Source organism: Nipponia nippon, unplaced genomic scaffold (assembly GCF_047370975.1).
Source record: "Nipponia nippon isolate SJK-2023a ecotype South Korea unplaced genomic scaffold, ASM4737097v1 scaffold_4, whole genome shotgun sequence".
NCBI classification, from domain to species: Eukaryota; Metazoa; Chordata; class Aves; order Pelecaniformes; family Threskiornithidae; genus Nipponia; species Nipponia nippon.
In genome coordinates this window covers 105,815,945-105,837,573 of record NW_028262358.1, presented here as the reverse complement: position 1 = coordinate 105,837,573, position 21,629 = coordinate 105,815,945, and the positions used below count along the sequence as shown (strand labels likewise).

At 37.8% G+C, this 21,629-nt stretch overlaps 1 protein-coding gene across 1 annotated transcript in view; it reads right to left on the bottom strand.

The window, feature by feature from the left end:
* The window catches only part of TPO (thyroid peroxidase), a 63,457-nt gene extending 43,692 nt beyond the window's left edge, over window positions 1–19,765 (bottom strand). Inside the window, exon 1 of the mRNA XM_087776396.1 lies at window positions 19,671–19,765. Coding sequence (XP_087632522.1) covers window positions 19,671–19,765 — 95 coding nt within the window. The remainder of the gene's footprint in view (window positions 1–19,670) is intronic.
* Window positions 19,766–21,629: the final 1,864 nt, after the last annotated feature.

Genomic DNA, 21,629 nt, shown 5'->3' with positions numbered 1-21,629 from the left:
CTTTCAGCTGCTGCTGTTAAAAGAGGAAAGAAAAGGAGGAGAGGAAGAAAAGAAAGTGAAGAGAAGGGAGGGGATGGCAGGGGAAGGGAGGAGAGGGGAGTAGAAGAGAAAATGTCCTATTCGTTTGCCTTTTCTGTAATATATATACGTCAATCTGTCTATAATTATTACTGGAGCACCTCACATATGAGGAAAGACTGAGAGCTGTTCAGCCTGGAGAAGAGAAGGCTCAGGGGGGGATCTAATCAATGTATATAGACACCTGAAGGGAGGATACAAAGAGGATAAAGCCAGGCTGTTTTCAGCAGTGCCCAGTGACAGGACCAGAGGCAATGGGCACAAACTGAAACACAGAAGGGCCTGTCTGAACATCAGGAAACACTTTTTTACCGGAAGGTTGACGGAGCACTGTCACAGGTTGCCCAGAGAGGTTGTGGAGTCTCCCTCTTTGGAGATACTCAAAAGCTGTGTGGTCATGGACAACTGGCTCTAGGTGGCCCTGCTTGAGCAGGGAGGTTGGAACAGATGAGCTCCAGAGATCCCTTCCAAACTCAGCCATGCTGTGAATCTGCAATTCTTATAAAGGCTTTTAAAGGTAACCCAATAATAGGACTTCTGAATAACAATGTTCTTTAGAGTCTCTATATATCTACATACACGATATTTTGAAGGAAGCTTAACAGTCTGGTGATTCATCTGGGGTGAGCAAGTAGTCTCAGTTTTATTCCTAATAGAATTAAACAATCATCTTTAAGCGTTTATCTTTTAGCATCTTTTAGCATCTTTTAGCATTTATCATCTTTAAGATACTGGGCGAATATTGACAAAATAATTGCCACAATATGCTGTGAGAGAGTTAAACATCAGTGTCTTCATTTGGTACATGAGGCAGCTGAGCCACTGAACGGTTGAGACCTACGTTTTTAAATTTGAATGCCTCAAGGATTGTCACCAAAGTACTAACACTATAAAATGAAAGTGACCTCAGTCTCTATGTTCTGAGCAGCCACAGCTCTTGACAGGTTCTGTCCATATAAACAGTTGTCTCTCCCAGAGCCCTGCAAATTGTGACTCATTTTCAAAACACAGAGATAAGTCCTTGAGAAAAGTCTAAGCAAAAGGGTGGTGATTGCACCCTGTAAAACTTAGCTGATGTGTTCCAAATGTTGGAGAGAAATTTATTTTGTATAGCATAGAAATCTAGTCAGAGCTACACAGAAACCGGCTGAATATTTTAGACTTATGGCTAGTCATCCTGAGGCACTTTCATCATTCCTAGAAAGAGATCACTCTCATAGCATAACTCAAACACAAAGGAGCTTTCCCTAAGTTGTTCACTACCCACAGTTCAAGATAAATATTTTATTTCCTTTCCCTTATCCTTTCATTACATCTGGTTTAGATGGAAGGGGAAATATGAAATTCACTTCAACAGTCCCATTTTAGGCAATAGGGTTTTGACACCGATGCCATAGGAGTTGTTCCCATCTCACTCTATGCTGGAAAAAACACAATTAATGTTCAAAAATACGTAACGCCCATCAAATTACAATTTTTTGAGCCACATGTTAACGGAATGTGGTGTGCTAGTTAGAACAGAAAAGACATTCCTATTTATTTTCAAACTTCTTATTTTTCTCACATTTTAAGAGAGCAACTTATGTGGTGATAATGCAAGAAGTTATATTGGTTCAGATGATCATAAACATAATCTATCATTATATGTTTTCTCAAAGAAACAGATTGATCTCAAACTTCTCTGCTATTAAAGTTTTTTGCTGAATAGATCCTTCACTAATTTGTTTTACCTTTTCAGTGCATACTGTGCAGCATAATCCACCAGATTAGAGCCCTTCTGGATAGCCTCAGTAATGCAGTTATCTTCAGTTTCTTCTCAACAGGGAAAAAAAAATAAAAGGAAAGAAAGATGAATATGTTATTCAATAACATATTTATTAAAATATTTACATTTTTAAAATATACAGGTTTGTAATATTAGGGTATGTGTAATTTTTCCCCATTAAAATCATCTCCATATTTTAGTGTTCCTGAAACTAATGTTGCAGCTTCCAACCGTTCTGAAAGATAAGGTAGGGGTAGGAAATCAATTCTTCCTGAATTTATAAGGGCTGAAGAGTTAGACTTTGCTTCTGTTTCTTCCAGTATAAATCCACCTGTGCACATGTTATGTAGTACCACGTGTAACAGGTCCAACTGAAACATGTTGTGTTCTGTGTATGTAATTATGCTCCTTAGGTTCATACGTGTTTTGCATTAAACTGTCCTTGGATTGATAGGATGAATCTGAGCCTCCCTCACAGGTAATATGAGCTAGCCTGAGTCACATGAAGAATTCAAATCTGCATTCAGACATAATTAACAAACTTTAAGACCTCCTGGGATCTGACCAATGAATGAAAACTCTATTCTCATTTCTCCACCTATGTTTGATGGAAAGATATATGTGAATCTAACAATTCTTCAGCTGTGCTATTTTATGTAGTGCTATCATGGAACATAGATTATTCCTCTGTTGTGTACATCCAGCTTTATATTAAATGAGTTCATCATATTTAAAGTCCAGTGGTTTAATTCCCATCTGTATTTTGTGGGATCACCCATTTTTTCTTAGAAAATGAATCATAAATAATAATAGATTGCGAACAATCATTTATGTACAATTGCTCATCATTTATGTACAGTGTAATTTTAGGTGACATATTTTATCTGTAGTCCATGTTGTGCTATTTCTGTGATCTATTTTTTAAGTAGGGTGCTCAGCTCAAGCGAAAATATTGTGTGATGAGGAGTAATCTTTCCTAGGCAAAATTCTACTCAACTCTACTAAAGATCTTCTCAGCATCTAAGTATAGCAGTAATTTTTTTTTTCACCTATGCATGGTAAAATATTCAGGTGATTCATTTAATGCTATCATTCAGATTTCTGTTACGTCTGACAATGGTTTTGAGTCTATGTTAAAAAACAACACTGACCTTTATAGGCCACACAACTGCTAATTCTTTTAGAATTTAATATTGCACGAGTTTTAATTACTTTTAGGGGTTTTACCTCCAAGAAATATATTATGCTTAAAGTATAGTTCATCATATGGTATTGATTCAGACTCTGGTCTAAAAGACCTGCTATACTTGAATTCTGTTGTCTCTCTTCCTTTTCTACTGAGAAGTATGATTTTGGTACCCATGCAGTGTTTTCAAAAATGTGGTTCTTGCAGTAATAAACATTATTTTGTATTGTTCCCATCAGACCAAAGGTCGCTTACTATAAAAAAGAATGACATGCAGTCCATCTATTCCATTTATTTACAGCCCATATACAGAATCATAGAATCATTAAGGTTGGAAAAGACCCTTAATATACTCATTTTGTTTTAACGGACATACAATATAACCTCATTTTAGACCATGTCTTTCCAAAAAGTTAATATGGAAGCTCCAAGTAAAGAATCCGATATGGAAAATAAATCTGATCCCCTGTTTCACAGTGGTGGTCAAAAAAAGATTTCCCATTGGAAGTAACAGCTTGGGGATGGCTTTTTTGTTTAATTTATTTTGGATATAATTTTATTTTATTTGTGATTCTACAGTAACTTCAGGTGAAAACTTTCCTAAGGAATCATATCACAATCCCTTATGAATTATATCTACAGCTATATAATTTAAGAGAATGTAAAGATTAAAATCCTGTTTGTTCCTCCTCTCTGTCCTACTTTAATATAGAATTGGTCTCTGCAGAATTGTCTTAAATTTCAATCTAGTATCTGCTATATTACTAGTCTACCAGATCTAACTAATTCAGATTGAACAGATGCAAATAAAATAGCTCTGACATTTAAAATGGCAAGATTATATTGTTTGAACATAGACACCACTGCAATCTGAAATGCTCTGAAATCTCCCCAGTATCTGCAGGGTGCTGGCACAGAATGGACCCACAGGAGATGTGCACCCTCGTGGGGCTGCAGCAGGGTGCCACATGGGGCATCCTATGGCAACTGACTCTAGCTCAGGATGACTAAACATAGTGATTGGCAGTCTGGGAAAGAAATCCAGCAATCATGCTTGTAAACATGTCATCTGACATACAAATGTCACCAAGTAAAATCACTCCTAGTCAAAGAATACATAATTGAGATCTGTTACACATACAAAGTTTTCTTTTGTGAATTTTTGAAGCTGTATTTTAAAAGAAAACACCCATGGAATAGTTCTCACAGAAGACAGTGTATTTTGCACATAAAAAGAGATTAAGCTAAACTGCCATTGCTAAACTGTCTGCAGTGCCAGTGTATTTTCAGCTTAACAGTAACCGCCAAGAAAAGAAAATAACATGTATTTTTTCTGTTACTTACCGAAGAGGATATCTTTGCCTATTTGAAGGAAAGAAAAGAAAACAGCTGTGAAGGCTATAGCTGCTGAAATTCCCAAAATAATGAACACTTTCATCTACAAGAAAGAAGAGATAATTGTTGACAAAATACATACCTTCATCTTCTAATTATAAGCCATACTATAAATAATATCCCACATATGGTAAATTTTACTTTTAAATTAGATTTGTAACCACATGTTTGACTACGTTTTTGAAGTTCAAAATATTAATTTTTAGAAACAACTGTAATTTACTTTATCTTTTTTCTTTCCTTCCTTATTACTTTTTTTTTTCCATTTTGAGAAACTTCTAGCACAAGGGTATACATCACTTTAATTTATAACATAATATGTTCTGAAAATATTAGCAACTCTTAGCCTACATATTAGAAATTCAGCAATATTTGACCATTCATTTTGAACTTCTCTGTGTACTAACATGATTTGATTGTAATTTAGTCTTTGCACCTAAGATAGCGAAACTGGCCAAACTAATAATAACATCGATCGGACCTCTCTATACTCTTATCCATGTATAGCTGTGGTATCAAAGCAGCACAGTGAATATGCTTACGTGGCAAATGTGAGCCACATTCTTCATTTCAGTGCACCGGTTTTCTGGTAGTTATTACAGCAGTGCAAATACATAAACTATCCAAGAGGTAACATTTTTCACATGCACTATGTTGATTGGAGATTGAAAGTTTTAAAATATTTTTAGTTCTATATTCTATCAACATAAAAAAAATTAATAATTAATAAATCAAGTCTAAAAATTCAGGGAAGCAATATTGCCCACAGAAACTCAATGTGAAAACACCCCTTCTTTTTACATTTCATGAGTTAATATGATGAATTCGTTCTGCAAAATGGCAAGCAAAAGTTTTATAGTCTGACCTTTTGTCTGCTGAGGAGATTATCTTCCACAGTTGTGTACTTTATCGATGGCAGTAACTGTTCTGAAATATGAAAGTGAAGTACTTTCCAGGGGCCCAGCTTATGCTATCAGCTTTATGCACTAGTACTCACTCAAGCTTTAAAAGTGCAAATGATTTCAAAATCTTCTTTGGCCACAGTATGTTCCCACAAAGCAGAAACTGACGTTAATGCATGAGTTGTTTATTTTTGTCCTGCTAGGAACGAAGAGCTACCTGTGTAGTCAGTTCTAGTTTCAGAGTTGTTTTCATGGAAATGTGAAGGACAAATGTTCAGACTAAAAAAAAATATTGCCATGTTATGCAGTAAAGTAAATTCTGGATACACTTTTCACTAGTTCTCTTTGTCAATGTATTTGACAAAGGCGGCAACTTTGTGGTCTATTTTGTGTGTTCTAGCATTGTTGCTTTACCAAAATGACCTTTTTAAACTCAGGTGACAACCCTCAGATTGCCCACCAACTTCCTTGCAGGACTTTTTATTTTGTTTTGTTCTCTTGGCTAATTTATTTCAAACTTCTGAGCCTACTTATTTTTATTTAGTTACACTTTTTCAACCCTATTGCTTCTTCTAAAATTAGTATTTTGACCTAAAGACTCTAACTGGCTGGTTTTTTCCATTTTCCATATAGGCAGAGAGATCAAAATCAGAGCTGGGATCAGGATTGAGGATTCCCTCATTTCATCGTTGCTAATCTCGACAGGGAGATCACAAGGTGGAGCCAAAGATCAGTGTTTTGATCTCTGCCATGGGTGATGATAACTAAATTAGGTGTTGGGTAGCAGGCAGCATCCTGGAGCTGGTGGCTGGTGGTATATGATGGTGAAAGAAAACCTACAAGCATGTGAACTGACTGGAGGAGAAACTCATGGTTGTTACTATAGCAAACTTCAGTTTAGGAATATCAGCCATAATCCTCTTACCTGCAAAAGTGAGTGGACATGGGTGAAAAGTAAGCAGAGAGTAAGGGGAAATGGAACTCTATTGGAAAAGTAGGTTTATGCTGCTTGGTTGGGGGCTTTAAGATTGCAGACAAGAAGTCAAACTTGCAATACCTCTTTAAGCCCATTCCAAATTGCAAATCTTTTAAGGTTGTTTCCCTACATAAGAAAACATAAAGAAGACTCTCTTCTTCCATGGCACAGCAAAGCATTGAGAAAAGCAGATCCATTCCAAACACCTAAGAGAATAAGGAGCTTTCACCTGTATCCTTTCATACACTTCACAAGTATCACAGGTTTCATTTCTGAGAGTTGAGGGGCTTTCTTAAAGTGAAAAACAGATCTGATTTTCTTTGCAGTTTCACAGACAAAAATCAAAGCTTCCCCATTTAGTTCAAAAAGAGCTTACCTACATCAAGGTTTGTTTAAATGAGGATCTCAACCTTTGCTTATTGGTTGCAGTTGAAGTATTTGCCAACAGTAGGCTTTAGATGGTTACATGCAGTAAATTGATCTGTGATGAAAAATTTGAATTGCAGTGTCTATTTTGTGTTTTCCTGATTTTAATTTAAGATTATAAAGGTTTAAATCCCCACCGACCCTCAAACACAGTTTTAGTTAAAAGGTGTGGGAAATCTTAATTACACTGAACTGATACAGACAGCTGCCGTTGTATTCCCATTCTTACTGGAGCTCATTCAGAATCCTGTTATTGAAATCTGCTGAAACAGAATTTAGAGAGCAAGGTTTAGTGGCTCAAGAACAACCTTAATTTTTTGAATCCAAGATTCATATACTACCTACATGGCAGTGCAGATAATTTGGATGAATATCTTGCTGAACATATCCCCTTTGTTCTGGATTTTCTGTTAGCTGCCTGTCTTCAGCCATTTGTTCTGCAGAAAGGGTGTCAGATCTTTCTGCCTAGCAGTGAAACTGCATGGATCAATAACTGTCTAAACATGGAGTACAAGACAAGTATAAACCAGTCCTTATGCTAAACACCACTCTTAAGAAAAGCAGAAGTGTTCCTTAACAGTTAACAATATTAATATTAGTAAGGTTTAAATTGACTCATTCAATTTGTTGTATTCCCAAGACTTGAAACTGCACATGAACAATACTGTATCTGTGTTCTTAAAAGTTAAAGACTTATAAAATAAATCTTTGAGTTCTTGATAAAAAGATAAATTCTGTTCAAGGAAACACCCCAAAGCAACAGAATTTCAGATTATTCACACATACAAATTTCTGTGGACCTACTATGGTATTCAGAAAAATTAGCCCATGCTTAAAATATTATGCGATTTCAACTGATGTTTGATACAGGGAACAGACACATTTCTATAACCTCAGAACAACTCTTACATTTGCACTGTAACAGCCTGCAGCCCTACCAGGTGCTCTGAGATATCATCAGTTCTTACAAGCATTGGATTAGAATGAGAGACCTCCAAGATAAATCTGTGCAGCTGCAGGAGCTATTTTTGATAGCAGATTACACTGTTTTGTAGCATTTACTGGCAATCCTGGGCTTTAGCATGGTGTGAAGGACACTCTTTTAATATGGACGTCTAATTGATAATAGAAAAATTAGTCTCTGATCTCTTCTGGCTATTAAAATTCCAAGAACACTCTTTTGCAAGAGGAGAGCAAAAAGTGCATATAACTGTACAATTCTCCAAGAGAAGCAATTTCGCTGACGTTCCAGCTTAACATCATACAAATAACAGCAATTACTCTCATTCTAGTTAGTTCAGCAAAATGTCACCAAGTCAAAAAATGCAAGAAAAGGTGAAAGAAAAGTAGCTTACAAGGAGAGATCAATTTAGCTGGGTTTCATGGACACCATGACTTCTAGTCACTTTAAGCACTTAGTTATTTGCTAGAATTAATTTCATTTTGTTAGAAACATTTTTTGCTATTATTCTCTATAGTTATAGAAGGCCTTGCAGATGTCTCTGAAGCCAGAAATGGGATGAAGAGGGAAAATAGGTAATGATCATTTGCTCTCTATTCCAGTAAAGAACTAGGGGTCAAGTAGGTGGCAGGTTGAAAACACACAAAAGAACGCAATTATTTAGACAACACACAGTTACATCGTGGAACAGCTTGTGTCAAGAAGCTGTGGTAAAAAAAGTTCATGAGTTCATAGAAATGCTTTGACAATTCTGTGTAATAAAAATATATCAAGGCCTATGAGATTCAAAATTTGCATCAGGACCCCCCTGAATCACAAATTGAGTATGGCTGGAATTTTCCTTGTTCTTCTTTTAACAGGCTTCTCTCAGCACTGTCACTTTTTGTCAAATGCAAAATACAAAGCTAAATGGCTTTTAGGACTAATTTCTATGGCTTACGTTTAGACTTGAAATTTGGATTAACTGGTATACGTAGCTGTCTTAAATTAAATGATAAATAATAATTGAAAGAATACACTTACCTATAGTGACCAAATAGTTTTATGGTAACTAAATAGTTCAGATATTATTTCAGTCTTTTTACAAGAGACTGAGTAAATAGGATGGGGGGATGGGAGGAAGTTATTCCATTTTCCTCAGGCTCTGTGATTAATTTGTTGTCACATGATTAACATATAGCTAAAAAGACCAGGAAATAAACTGAAGTAGGACAGTAAATAACTAAATGGCTGTCTACAGTAACTAAGAGCATCCAGATTAGCAGTAAGTACTATAAGCAAAGAAGGAAGAGAAGAGCTTTGAACCTTTACGGCTGCAAAAAGTAAGCTTGAAGAAGGAACAAGCAGCTTGCTGATCTAGAAGAGTGTGATGGTCTGTGGCTGAATAAACTATTTATCTATCTGGATGACTCTATCTATCTGCATTTCCAAATGCCATGCTTGTTCTCTAAAATAATGTCTCTGCCTTTGCAGATTAGTTATGGTCTCATCCTGAAGAAGAAAAGTTGTCCTAGGCAGGTGGAATGTATCTTATATTCTTATCTTTCCTTAGGCTAATGGTTTGCCTTGAGTGTGATCAATATGATTTGGTCATTACATACTAATTTTAGTGTATGATGCTGAAATCATGTTCTCAGATAAATTATTTTTCTCAGAAACACGTGGAACATAACATGTAGATAACTGGGATTACTGAAATTCAATGAACATTAACAGAATAAATCTGTAGACCATGACATTGTCTTGTTAAAATGTTGGTTTAAACCCAAATTGACATTATATCTGATGTGAGCAAGCATATTTAAAACTCAAGTTACAGGAAGTATCCCTAAGAATTTTTTTTTTAAATGTGCTGTGGTTTATTATATTTTATAATAAATGCAGAACAAGAGTCTATAAAGGTAACTTTAGCTGCAGAGGAGAGTCCACTCAATTTCTTGTCTCTGAATTCATGCCAACCCTGCATATCACTGTTTGAAAACTCTGCCTTAACTAAAGAGCAAATTATGATTTATGTGGAAGAATGTGGAACAGATGAACAATTTTTAAGGTCCTTAGGAGGTCTGAAATTCAATGGGTTGAATCACAAAAACTTTTCTTTTTAAAATGAGACAGAAAATTAATCTTTCATCTTGATAAAGCACTGATTTCAGAACAAACTCAGTCTCTTTCAGACAGATCATTTTAATGGTAAGCTTAATGGTGAGATTTCTGCCTTCTTACAATGCATGGCCTTCTTGTAGAGACGATGGAGGTGTCATATAATGAAGTTTATGTCTTGGATTTAAGGATGGTGGGTAGATACATCATATGTCATGTGATATATGTCATGTGAAATAAAGCTGACTAAAGTTGACTAACAAGATAACAAGCATGATCTTTTATAACTTAACATTAAACAGAAATTTTTTTAGGAAAATAAAACCAATGACCACCTAATACAATTATGACAGACCATTTTTGGTATTCTGCCTGCTGTGAATGAGGCTTTCAGCATGGTTAGTGGCAAATTCACAAGAGGATTAAAGATCCCAGAAGGAAAACTGGGAGGTGCCAGTACTGAGAGTGATTCATTGCCATATGTAAAGTGTCCACAGATGGGGAATGTTCCTGTCCTCCCTTTGTAGTGTTTTGCAGTGAATGAAATACTGTGTGAATAATTCCCTGGTGGGAACCATGGTGGGAACCATGACACATGGATCTCTCACATCAGAAGCTCCTTAGATAGCAGTAAGAACTGGAGCAATGTCTTTCACCTCCTTCCTCCCAACACCAAGTTAACTGTGAAAATCCAAGCAGTGGCAAGATGTTTTCATTTTGTATCGATCACTTGAAAGAACGAAAAGAGGTGGTATAGTCAAAGTGTTTAAGAAAAGGACATGGACACCTATAAAAGGAGAGAAGAGAGAATCATGACTGGAGAAAGACCCTGCCTTGCAGTGAGCAGTGCAAATGCTGTACCGTGAAGCACATTTTATGGTAGTTGTGTGTTCTCAGCTCTTCTTACTAGCCGGGTCAGGTGTCTCAGTATGACAGCATTGGTACATCCCATTCTGAAAAGCCTTGTTCTCTCTGCACGCTGTCCAAAAAGCCTGTTTTCTTCTAGGTTGGATACCTTTCCCAAAATTAGGCCTTACAGCTGTTAAGGTTGTGATGTGGAAGCCCCTCTGTGGGCACAAATGTTCCAATAACTTGGAGTAGCAGTGCTTGAATTCCTCCTCACGCTTAAATGTTTTCTGCCAGTCTGCCTTAGTGAATTGCCTGGTAGGCTGCATTTTCCCAAGCATGGGATTGACTTTCCAAATTTATTATTTCATTTTTAATTAATTTTTTGATTAATTCAAAGATAAAGGCAATGGTAGATATTAACACAGAAAGAAATTGTTTCAGAGGTGGAATTGCCAAACAATTTGGAGAAAGAGGCAATAAAGGGAAACAAGCAGCCAGTGAAAAATTAGACTTCTATTCAGTAAATCAAGTAATAAAAGAACCTCTCAAGATGGCCACCAGCTCATTAGATGGATTGTTCACTAGACACAGCCTACATTATAAACACATTTTGTTAATTGAAAAACACATTTTAAATCTAATGAGATACTCTTGAACTGTTTTCATCCAAGTTCATATTCACTCAAGCAAATGAGTGTGCTTCTGAATTAATCTCCAAATTTCCATTAGTCTGTCACAAATCAGGAAAGTAAATGATCTGAAGAAGTTAAATGAAACATTCTTCATGAGCGTCGATATTAAGAGGTCACACAGCACTACTCTCTGGGACATTTAGTGTTCAAGTGAGCCTTATGACTGAGTAATAAAACCATCTTGGCTATTTGACGTCACGTCAAGGTTCCACAAAACTTGAGCTGTTATTTTTAATGCCCTGCTGAGTTTGAAGCGTTCTGTAGCTAGATAAAGTATGTTTTAGAAAACTCTTAGACTGAACAAACAAGAGATGTTATAGCTTTCTCATTTTTGTGTTGAAATACCCAGCTGAAAAAGGCACAAGAGAATTATCAAGCATGCAGCATTAAATAGTAACGAATAACAAGAACAAAACCCATCATATTTAAATGAATATTAACGAGAATCAACACTTTGTAAACAATTAAGCAGAGGTTACCAAATAGCTGAAGGAACAGGGGGTGTGTGCATGTATGTGTATTTCTATGTAGGGGTATAGCTGTACGTGTGTGAATGTGTGTGTATTTCTATGTAGGGATATATATATGAAATTACATAGAAACAGATACAACAAAAGAACTCATTTTTTCACTGAAATCTTCATATCTGAATTGAGGCAAAATTAATAATAGATACCATGGTAGACTGACAAATCCAACAAAATTATTTTAATGCAGGCAAATATAAGGCAATGTCTTTAGAAATAAATTGTGCAGATAACATACGTATAATGAGAGAATCTTGAAAAGCTGTGACTCAGAAAAAAAAAAAAACCATATAAAGGAATCATTACTGATAAGTTTCTCAACAGACCTTCAGGTTAATGCTCTGGCAAGAGAAACTAATATGTGCCCCTGAGATATAAAAGGAGAATTAAAAAAGAAATAATTGATCTGGTGTCAATGTATGGAACTGATAACACTATTACAAGTTCATGTCCACTTCTGAGGTCTGGAGACTGCGAGTAAGCTTGAACAATGTGAACCTTAAAACAGTGACGGTGCTTGGTTTGGTGAGAAAATGCTGAGGAATGACATCTGATGCAGCTGGGAATTTACACTTGGAAAAAAGCCCTAAATGCAGCAAGTTTTCAATTCTGCAGAAAAAGATGTAACAAGATACAATGCCTGTGAGCTGTACCAGAGTTAAACAATCTTGACCATGAAATAAAACATAATTTGCAAGTAGCAAAAAAACAATTAAAAATTGAAAGAGGTTACAGGGGTGTGGAGTGAGGAAGAAAAAGAAGAAGGAAAGCTTTCTGCACAGCTCCCTGGCCCTCTGGGCATGCCTTGGTTAAGAGCTCTCACGTATAATTTCCCTGAGTACCAGTGACTGGTACTGTGGTACCAGCTCTGTGCAAGAAGGAGCACAAATGCAAGAATTGACAGAAAGAACAGCAAATTTTTGCTTCCACCCATGTTTTCATCACTCCTCCCGCAGACTGAGAGCTAACGCCTACCCGCTGCTCTTCCCGTCCTCCCCAGCCCACGCTCCTGCCCGGCTTCCCGGCCCTGCTGCGCTGTGGGCAGCAAGGAGCTCTGCCTGGGCAGCCTCCCATCGATGACCATCTGGCTGGCTGATTTTTTAACCACCAGCTCAGTGCAGGGTACATAATGGCATGTAGGCAGTTAATCGTGGACAGTCTGGGATGAGGTCTTGTCTGGCAGATCAGCTGATATCCGCTCGTTTATATTGCTGCAAACTACCTGGACATTTTTCCATATTGCTGTGAGTACCACAGTTAGAAAATATCTGTTTTTCCTAACAAATGTACCCCTTATTTCTTCAGTTATGCAGGTGATCCCTTATGCACAAGGCAGCCCTTTCTTGGCTGACAGAAAAACAAATCTGTGCACTAGTAAGATCAATGATATTTGAAAGCAGAATTATTTGCCTTCTGAGAGGATCACAGTTCTCATAAAAAATAATGAAATAAACACTTGGTAGAAATGTCCTTTGGTGAGAAGCAACATTTAGAGATGCTTTTTGGTAGCACACTGGCAACATGTGCCCCCAAAAAGAGCTCTAACCTTATGGTTTCATTGCACTGCTGAAGGCACTCAAAATACATATCTATGTTAATGTAATATAAGTGCTCTAAGTCCATACCATGTTTTGAACTGTGTAATTTTGCAGCATTTTGATATCCAGCTTGCTTTCTAGTTTTCAGTAATGCTATTAAGGATCAAATAATTTCTTCTCATCCAAAAGGCACACACAGAAGACATGGGTGCCTTTCTCTGGTACAAGGTATCAATGCCTTATGGTGGAGCTTGTATATGAACACTGGAGACTCTGGAATGGAAAGCTGCTTCTGCGAAGTAAATTAAATGCATGTGAAACACTACAGCTTTCATCCGTACTATTAGAAATCTCCTATTCAAATCAAGATGAGTGCAGCTAAACCGCCTGTAACAAACAGTGCCTGGCCCATGCTAATTCCTCAGCCATGCCTACGGGCTGTTCAGCAGACCATTGGCTGGCCTGGGGCAAAATCATATCAGAGACAATTTTCACAATTTTAACCCAGGTATAATCATAACTCAGATCCTGAACATTTCCTGATATAATTTAATTTACTAGTATTGAAACGAAAAAGTCTTCAGTAGAGAAACAGCTGGGGGAAAAAAAGGGTGCTCTTTAATTGTTTTTTCAAGGTGGTTGAATGTGGCCAGCATGGAACACGGAAGTATCTCAGACTCTTCACTGTGTGATGGAATAGACTCAATAACATGCCCAGGCTTTGCTGATGGCCACTCTGTAGGACAAAATGAACTTCCTAGAGCTCTGACAGGAGGACACGATTAATCAGTTTGGTGTGGGTATTCATCCATAAATAAGAACACACTATACAAGAGGACCAGTAGAAGATTTGGGATGTGACAAATATAATGTAATACCTTTGAAGGACTGTGAGTAAGAAATCATTCCTCTACCTGCAGAAATTATTAAGCAGAGTCTGAACTCGTGTATAACTCATACAGATGTGTTTATAATCTTCATATATCATTTAAAACCAAATAATATTATGACACCAGGTAGCTTTTCTTAATATACATAAATCTAGGAATGATATCCATATTCTCTGCCCCCTGAGGCACAGAGAAGTTTAGATCCTCAACTTCTTTTCATTTGCTGCCTAACTGCGATAGCACCTAAGTATCTGAATTTGCATTAATAAAAAGTCATCACATTTACGTGCCTGTGCAACAGCAGAACTATCCAGCAGCATAACACAGGGCCCAAACAGCCTGTGATCTGGGGAGGCACTGCCCATTCTCACAGGTTGTTTCTTCCCACGTTGGTCCGTAACAGATGAACACAGTGGACTACTGTCCTCTGTTGTGAACTGTTTGGGCACAGGGGAGAGCTATTCACACACAGGGAAAAGCGGTGGCGAGGAAAGGAAGATGCTGATGAGCACAGATCTTGTATTTCCTAGAGATTTGGCCACCAGAGGAGTATGCCCTGACTGCTCTGAATTAACTGTCGCCTCTTGAGATCTCATCTGAGACAAAGAAAAACAGCTTTATTTGCCAGGGCAGTGAATATATCATCAAAAAGGTGACTTCATGCAAGGTTGCATGTTAAATACTCCACTGCCATATCAACATTAGCTTAATATGAGCAAAGTTCTTGTGGCATAGGAAGCATGTCTTGGGTAATGTGATGTACTTTCATTGTCAGAGAGAGAGTAGCACAGGTCGGGAAAGGCAAATGCAAGCAGGTTAGAATGAGGTAGAAGGTGGCAGAAAGAGCAGGTGTATTTTTTAAAGGGGGAACATGCAAAAAGTGGCAACAGTAATGGGCGAAAAAGGCATAACTTTCCTGGAATTCTGCCTGTGCTGGTTGCAGTAATTATATGGCAGGACGAAGCTGCCAGCAGCAATGTTTGTTTTCTGTGCAACAGCCAGGCTGTGGTATACATAATTAGCAAGCAGATGGCTAGAGCCCCACAGGGACCATAGTTTGTGACGACTTTTGCACTCCACTGCTTGTGCCATAACATTCTTTTTAAAATAGTGCATGTGCCAGATCTGGGTAATGGTTTAACAGATGCTTCATCTTGGTTTCAGGACAGCAGATGCAGGAAAGTTTCTCTGAGAGCCAGGAAGGAGACATTCATGAAGCTATGGGTGTTCCAGTATGTACAATGTCATACAGGTCTACATATACTCCTTTAGCCCTGAGAATGCCAGGGACGTATAGATTCAATCTGGAAGTTCAAGGAGAAGGAAGGTGCAGAAGACAGTGGGCTCATCTCTTCCCTTGAGAGCCCAGTATGTTACGGTTCATCTTATACAGTGTACTGACAGGTTTGCTCAAATTTTGTACTGGAGAATTTGGATCTGAGATCTGGAGGCCAGATGATGTTTTAGAAGATGCTGGAAGGTTGAACAGGCACAAGCACAATGTGTCTTAGTTACATGGGCCCTCTTACAGAAATGTAAAGGGTCTTCCATAAAAAGTATTATTAGTAACATCCTATGTCTAATAGTATTTTTTTCATATTTCAGAGTATCTTGTATTGATCAGCTATATTAGCTCTCAAGAATAAAAAGCTTGCTCAGAGAATGAAATAGGTAAGAATGAATTGGCAAAGGACAGCTAGTCAAAAGGCTTTTGGTATGCTTAGATACAATACTTGTGTAAAAATAAAGTTGTGGCCTCTCATTTAAATCTGCTTCATGTGTCAGCATTAACCTGACCTGTGCGTGTAAGCCATTATGCAGCTCAGCTGTCTCTGCACCCTTTACAGACTTCTCTGATTCTCTGCTTTTCCTCACTAGTTTCTATTCAATCCCCCAGTTACTTTCTCCTCTTTTCTTTTCACCTCTATTATACCTTGAGCTCATTTATGACCTGAAGTTTCACTTTTTCTCCATGTTCCCCACATTGGCCAGCGCTTTGAGGTATAACTGTCTCACCCTTTCCTTAAAGTGAATCCACTTAAACTCCGAAGTGAGTTGGATAAGAACACAAATTACAACAAAATAGACCTGAAAATAGATAAGATTTAAATATTCTGGACAAGACTCTCAAATACAAGGCCCTCCCCTTTTGAGGTCTTTCCTTCCAGCCTTGATCTTTTTCTAGCAATTTTCAGTAATTTTATGATTGTAACAAACTCTGTCAACTCATCTGCATCACCAGGAAATGTCTTACCTTACACCCCGCTTTGATCCAGCTCTGTTCACTGTTTTTTCTATCCTGCTTCTGCCCCCCCCACTCCAGTGCACACTCAGTATGCTCAATGTTAACATCTGAGAGGGAACACCACTCTGATTCTTAGTCAAAGGTACAGGCATTTGCCACTTTTCCAGGCCAAACACCCTCCCTCCGTCCCTTCCCTTACTTACCTTTACCTCTCTCACTGTCTTCATGCAGGTCCCTCTTGCTGATCCCACATTTCTATTTCCAGTTTTCCAACCCCTTTCCATGCCTCCACCCTCCATTTGCTTCTCCTTTCTCCATCCCCCCCATTTTCCTTCATATTCTTTGTTCCTTACCCTGTTTCTTCTGTCCTGGGTCTCTTTTAATTGTCATTTAACCATTCTCCTGATCTCCATCATAATTTTTTATCTAACAGGCAGGACCTTACATGCTTTAAAAAACATGAATAAGTAATAGAATCACAGAATCATTTAGGTTGGAAAAGACCTTTAAGATCATCAAGTCCAACCGTTAAATACTTTATGTTAGACAAATATCCTTTAAGTAAAATCCTTTGATTTTGTAGTGCTCCCTACCAGACTGGTGTAGGTCTGCAGAAAGGACCTGGGGCTGCTGCTGGGTTGGGAACTACCCACTCTGAGAGCACAAGAAAAGACTGTTCTGCAAATCTGAGCTTATTGCAGCTTCTTAGGTAGGAAAGGGTGGGCTCTTATAAGGACCAGCTACCTCTGTGCTGGGTAGGCAATAGGTATTTCATGCAATGGGAGTTTCACAGGTGGCATAGATACTGAACAAGTAGTCTTAAGCTCTTCTTGCTCTACTTTTGACACTATCAAGTAAAGTTCCTCCTTTGGATGCACAAAAGCTGCACCTGAATCATTAAACAAGGCTGCATATGAACAACAAAGTCCAGCTCTCGGAAGAAAGGAAAGGAAGACAGCCTTTTCTCTTTGAGTACTTAAAAATTAACCTACCCATTTCTCTGTCAGGTGCAACACCACCAGTCCTGAGTTCATGGGCTGCAGTGAAGACTGAGTATGACCCAGGTTAATAAAAGTGAACTGTGAAGAACAGCTCCCTTTTTTGGAAAGTCAGGAAGTTTACAACTAACAGCAACCGGCATTAAAAATCATAAGAACAAAAGAAATGTTATTACTTTAAAATTAGCCACTGTCTAAACATTTTCCTGCAGCAGAAAAAAAAACCCAAACATTTTTTTTTCCCAATCAGCAGGAATTTTCTTCTCTTCTGAGCTCCATACTGCAGAAAATAATTCAGCTCTGTCATTCCAAGCATGAAGTAGAACAAACCATCTGAAATAGTTAATATAATTTAGTGCAGAGCAATTACATCTATTGCCATGAGAAGCACAATTTACTACCACAGGGAAGTGAAAAAGTCCAATATGTCATAGCAAAATGCAATTTAAGCTGCACATAAATGAGACCTTCCTCACATCTCTGCATTTTTCTCTTCGGAAAGGGGACCAGAACTCAGGATTACACCTCCCCAGACGAGTGCCCTGCCTGCTGGGTTACAGAAGCTTGCACCTTAATCTGTGTTTACTCTCCCTCCTCAGCAAATCTGCCTCCTCCCCTTGATCGCAGCACAACCTCAGCAGGAGGCCAAAAAGCGCTGCCTTTCACAGCAGCCTCTTGAGATGAAGGCGGCAGCTCCAACACCACATCCAAGGGCGCCGGCACCTGCGGAGGCAAAGAGGAGTAGTTGCTTGAAGAGCGTGAGGTCCCCCTGGATGTCTACCCTGCCCCTCCTGTCCTTCCTGCACTGCTGCTGCTCAAAGGCTGCCATACTAAACCAGACCCTTCAGGGACTGCGGGAGTTAAAATGCCACACTGCGACCTACGATGCAGGCACGCATTCTTCTCTGCTTCTTCTCAGGGGGTAGCCCTGAGCAGAGAAGGGGGACAGGCAGGAAACAATACCATCTAAAAACCTAGCTGCTCTAGGAGCTCGCTTGTTAAAACAACATTTCCCCCTCTGGGCCCAGTGCTAAAATCAGTTAAATAACAGGGTCACTCTGCCTCTCCCCACCTGGAAGTACATATTTTAACAAAAATGGCAGCTGCCATCTCGTTTTGTGAAGAGACTGCTCTGACTGCACTCTAAAAATGCACTGTAGCATCAAGGCTTTCCCTGCACCAAGGAGCCTTCTTCCCGATTGTTTGCCCTCTGCCTACATGGAGAGCACATCAGCACACATGGAACTTGGGGGTATTAAGGACGTTTAAAGATTTACAGCTTTCAGATTTGGTGACAGACAGAAGGCTTTTCCTGTGTTTGCTTTTTCAATCTCTACTTTCAGTTTAGTTGCCTAAGTCTCACTTTGGATACACTTTTGTGATACTAGGATACCTCTTGATTCAAAGAATAAGAGATGGGGTGACTGCAATGTGTTAACTGCTTACAGGTTGTCTTTGATTACAGTGTATTGGCATTACCTAAGAAAGAAAGCTCAGCTCCATTACTAGCACATTCTGTTTTTCTTTTAGGCTTAAATTCAGGATTTATTTTTCATTCAGAATATAATCTCTTCTTCTTGAAATACTGTTATTTCCTTTAGGAAGAATTTCTTTCTACAATTAACAGTCCCTACAGGTGGATGATTCCACTATTAACAACATGAGTATCACCTGTATGGTGGTAAATGTGTTTTCCTCTTAGAGGCTAGATATACTAGAAGACTTAAAAAAAAAAAAAAAGAATTGTTTATAAAACTTTTCTGAAGTCCCTTTTTCCAGACATCTTCCCAGTGAAGCTGACAGTGATCCTAACGTGTCACATTTTTCCTCTGTTAGCAAAGCAAGGAACAAATACACAAGAAATCTGAAATTACAAATCTGAATTATGCCCAGCATTGACGGCTGCGGTCATTTTGCTGTTCAGCAACTTCAGTATAAGATTCCAGCACTGATCTCTCACTGAAGCAAATGTATATCGTGGTCATTATGTCTCCCAGTAAATCTCAACTGGCTGTATTTATTTAAACCGTAGGAAGTGGGAGTGCTTCTAATTCCTTATTCCAGATTATAGGCAAAGGCCAGACCCTGACTCTATTTTGTTCTAAGACTGAAAGCACTTGTTATGTATCCCTCTCTCCATACCTTGATTTCCACGGCCAAAACTGGTCTTTATGGCTGTGGCCTGCTGTGGCCAGGTCCCCTTGCTGGTCAATCAAGAGGAGGACTGCCGGCTGCATCATGGATCACACCTAGGCTTCATCATAGGAACTAGATCAAGCCAATGATGATTTAGTAAATGAAAGGTGAAATGTGACTAAAAGTCACACCTTTACTGATCCAATTACAAAACTTTCATTTGAAAAAGTAAGAAACCCACCAAATCACTGATGATAAAATATAAACCTCAAATAGCTGCTAACAAATCCCTTATATTTATTTCATAAACGAGAAAAAAACACCGATGAGCAATAAATTATTTATTCAAAAACATCTATACAAAATAACACTCTTGGAGATAAACACTTTTACATTTTTAAAGTGCATCTCTTCATTGCTACATACAATATTTGATTTACTAATTTACACTGTACATTCATAATTTATAAAAAAAATATTTGGTGAATATTTTTCCAGTTGGATGTTAATAACAGTGACAGGGAGCACATATTCCATTATAGAAATCACTTTTGAAGTGTGTACATATACAAACTATTCATATCCAGATGTAAAGACAACACTGTGACAATATCAAGAGTATCACTAGAAAGTGGAATTACAGTATACTGTACGATAATAGGTTCTCTTGTTATAAAAAGTTATTTAAAAGTGCAAAATATATACACTCTGCCTTTATATTTCTTCCTAGTTTGATCTTTACTACTTATTAAATCCCTTTCTGACTTCCTGAACAGAAAAAATTACAGTAATTTTACACTATGTAAATCTACAATCATGCACGTGTTGCAAGGCTGCATTTCCAATAAAAGAAAAGAACAAAAGCAAAGCTACACACACAAAAAATACTGCATTTCAGATGCCTTTTTTAATTTGCCAACTGAAATACATAAAAGGCATAACAAAATGTATAATAAATACCATTTAGATGTGAAACATTATGAGCATGAAAAAACAGTTACATTTTCTTTGTTTGTTAATTATGGGATTACCTGTAAGTAGTTCCCTATACTAAGATGATCACATTTATGGCAACATTTTGTTGCACAGTATTTTGGCCCTCAATACACTAAATTCCACTAAAAGGGAAAGAAACCTGCAATATGCAAAAACTCTAGAAAATCAACAAACATTTAATTGCCACATGGCCAAGATGAACAACATTCAAACAGTCTCTATGTGTCTGTATAGAAGTTTGCTATCTATGTAGGTTTGGCTCTATTATGAACTGCTGAACTAATGCATTTTTAGGACAGAGCTAGTGAACTGTCAGGAAGTGTTTAATAAGATATAGTTATTTGCTGCAATTGAGTATATTAATTCAAATGTTTTTCTTCTTAAAAAAGAACTGAGTTTATGTTGTGTAAAGCTTTAAAACTGAAAATCTTGTGCTAATTACCTCATGTAGCTCACTTTTTGATTTTTTTTTCCTGTGCCAGAGACTTCAATATACTTGATCTTTCAAAATTTATGTCAATTACTGAAGAAAAGATGATCTTTCCCTTTCAGCAAAAAAGATTTACAGGGTGGAAATAAGAATCAATGGCAATTAGAGGGGAAAACCTGAGTGTTAATGTCACCACTGATGATTTAATCCTAGAAGCCCTGAGTTCTTGGGGAATTCCACCGACGCCCGCTGACCTTCAAAGGCATGTCTGAAGTGGTTTAAAACATTTCCTATAAAGTGTCCACTGGAATTTCACATATCTTTTTCTTCTTTGGGTGAGAAAAAGAAGACAGTAGAAAGAATATCTGAAATACAGACTTTTCTCAATGAACAACAGTATGCAGCAATCAGCCTTATGCTGTATTGTGCGTTGCTGATCAGAATGTGAACCAACTCTAGACATCATTGTTGGTGACACTCATACACAGGAGAAAAGCACTAATTTCATTAAAAACCTCCATGCTTCATGTCCATAATGT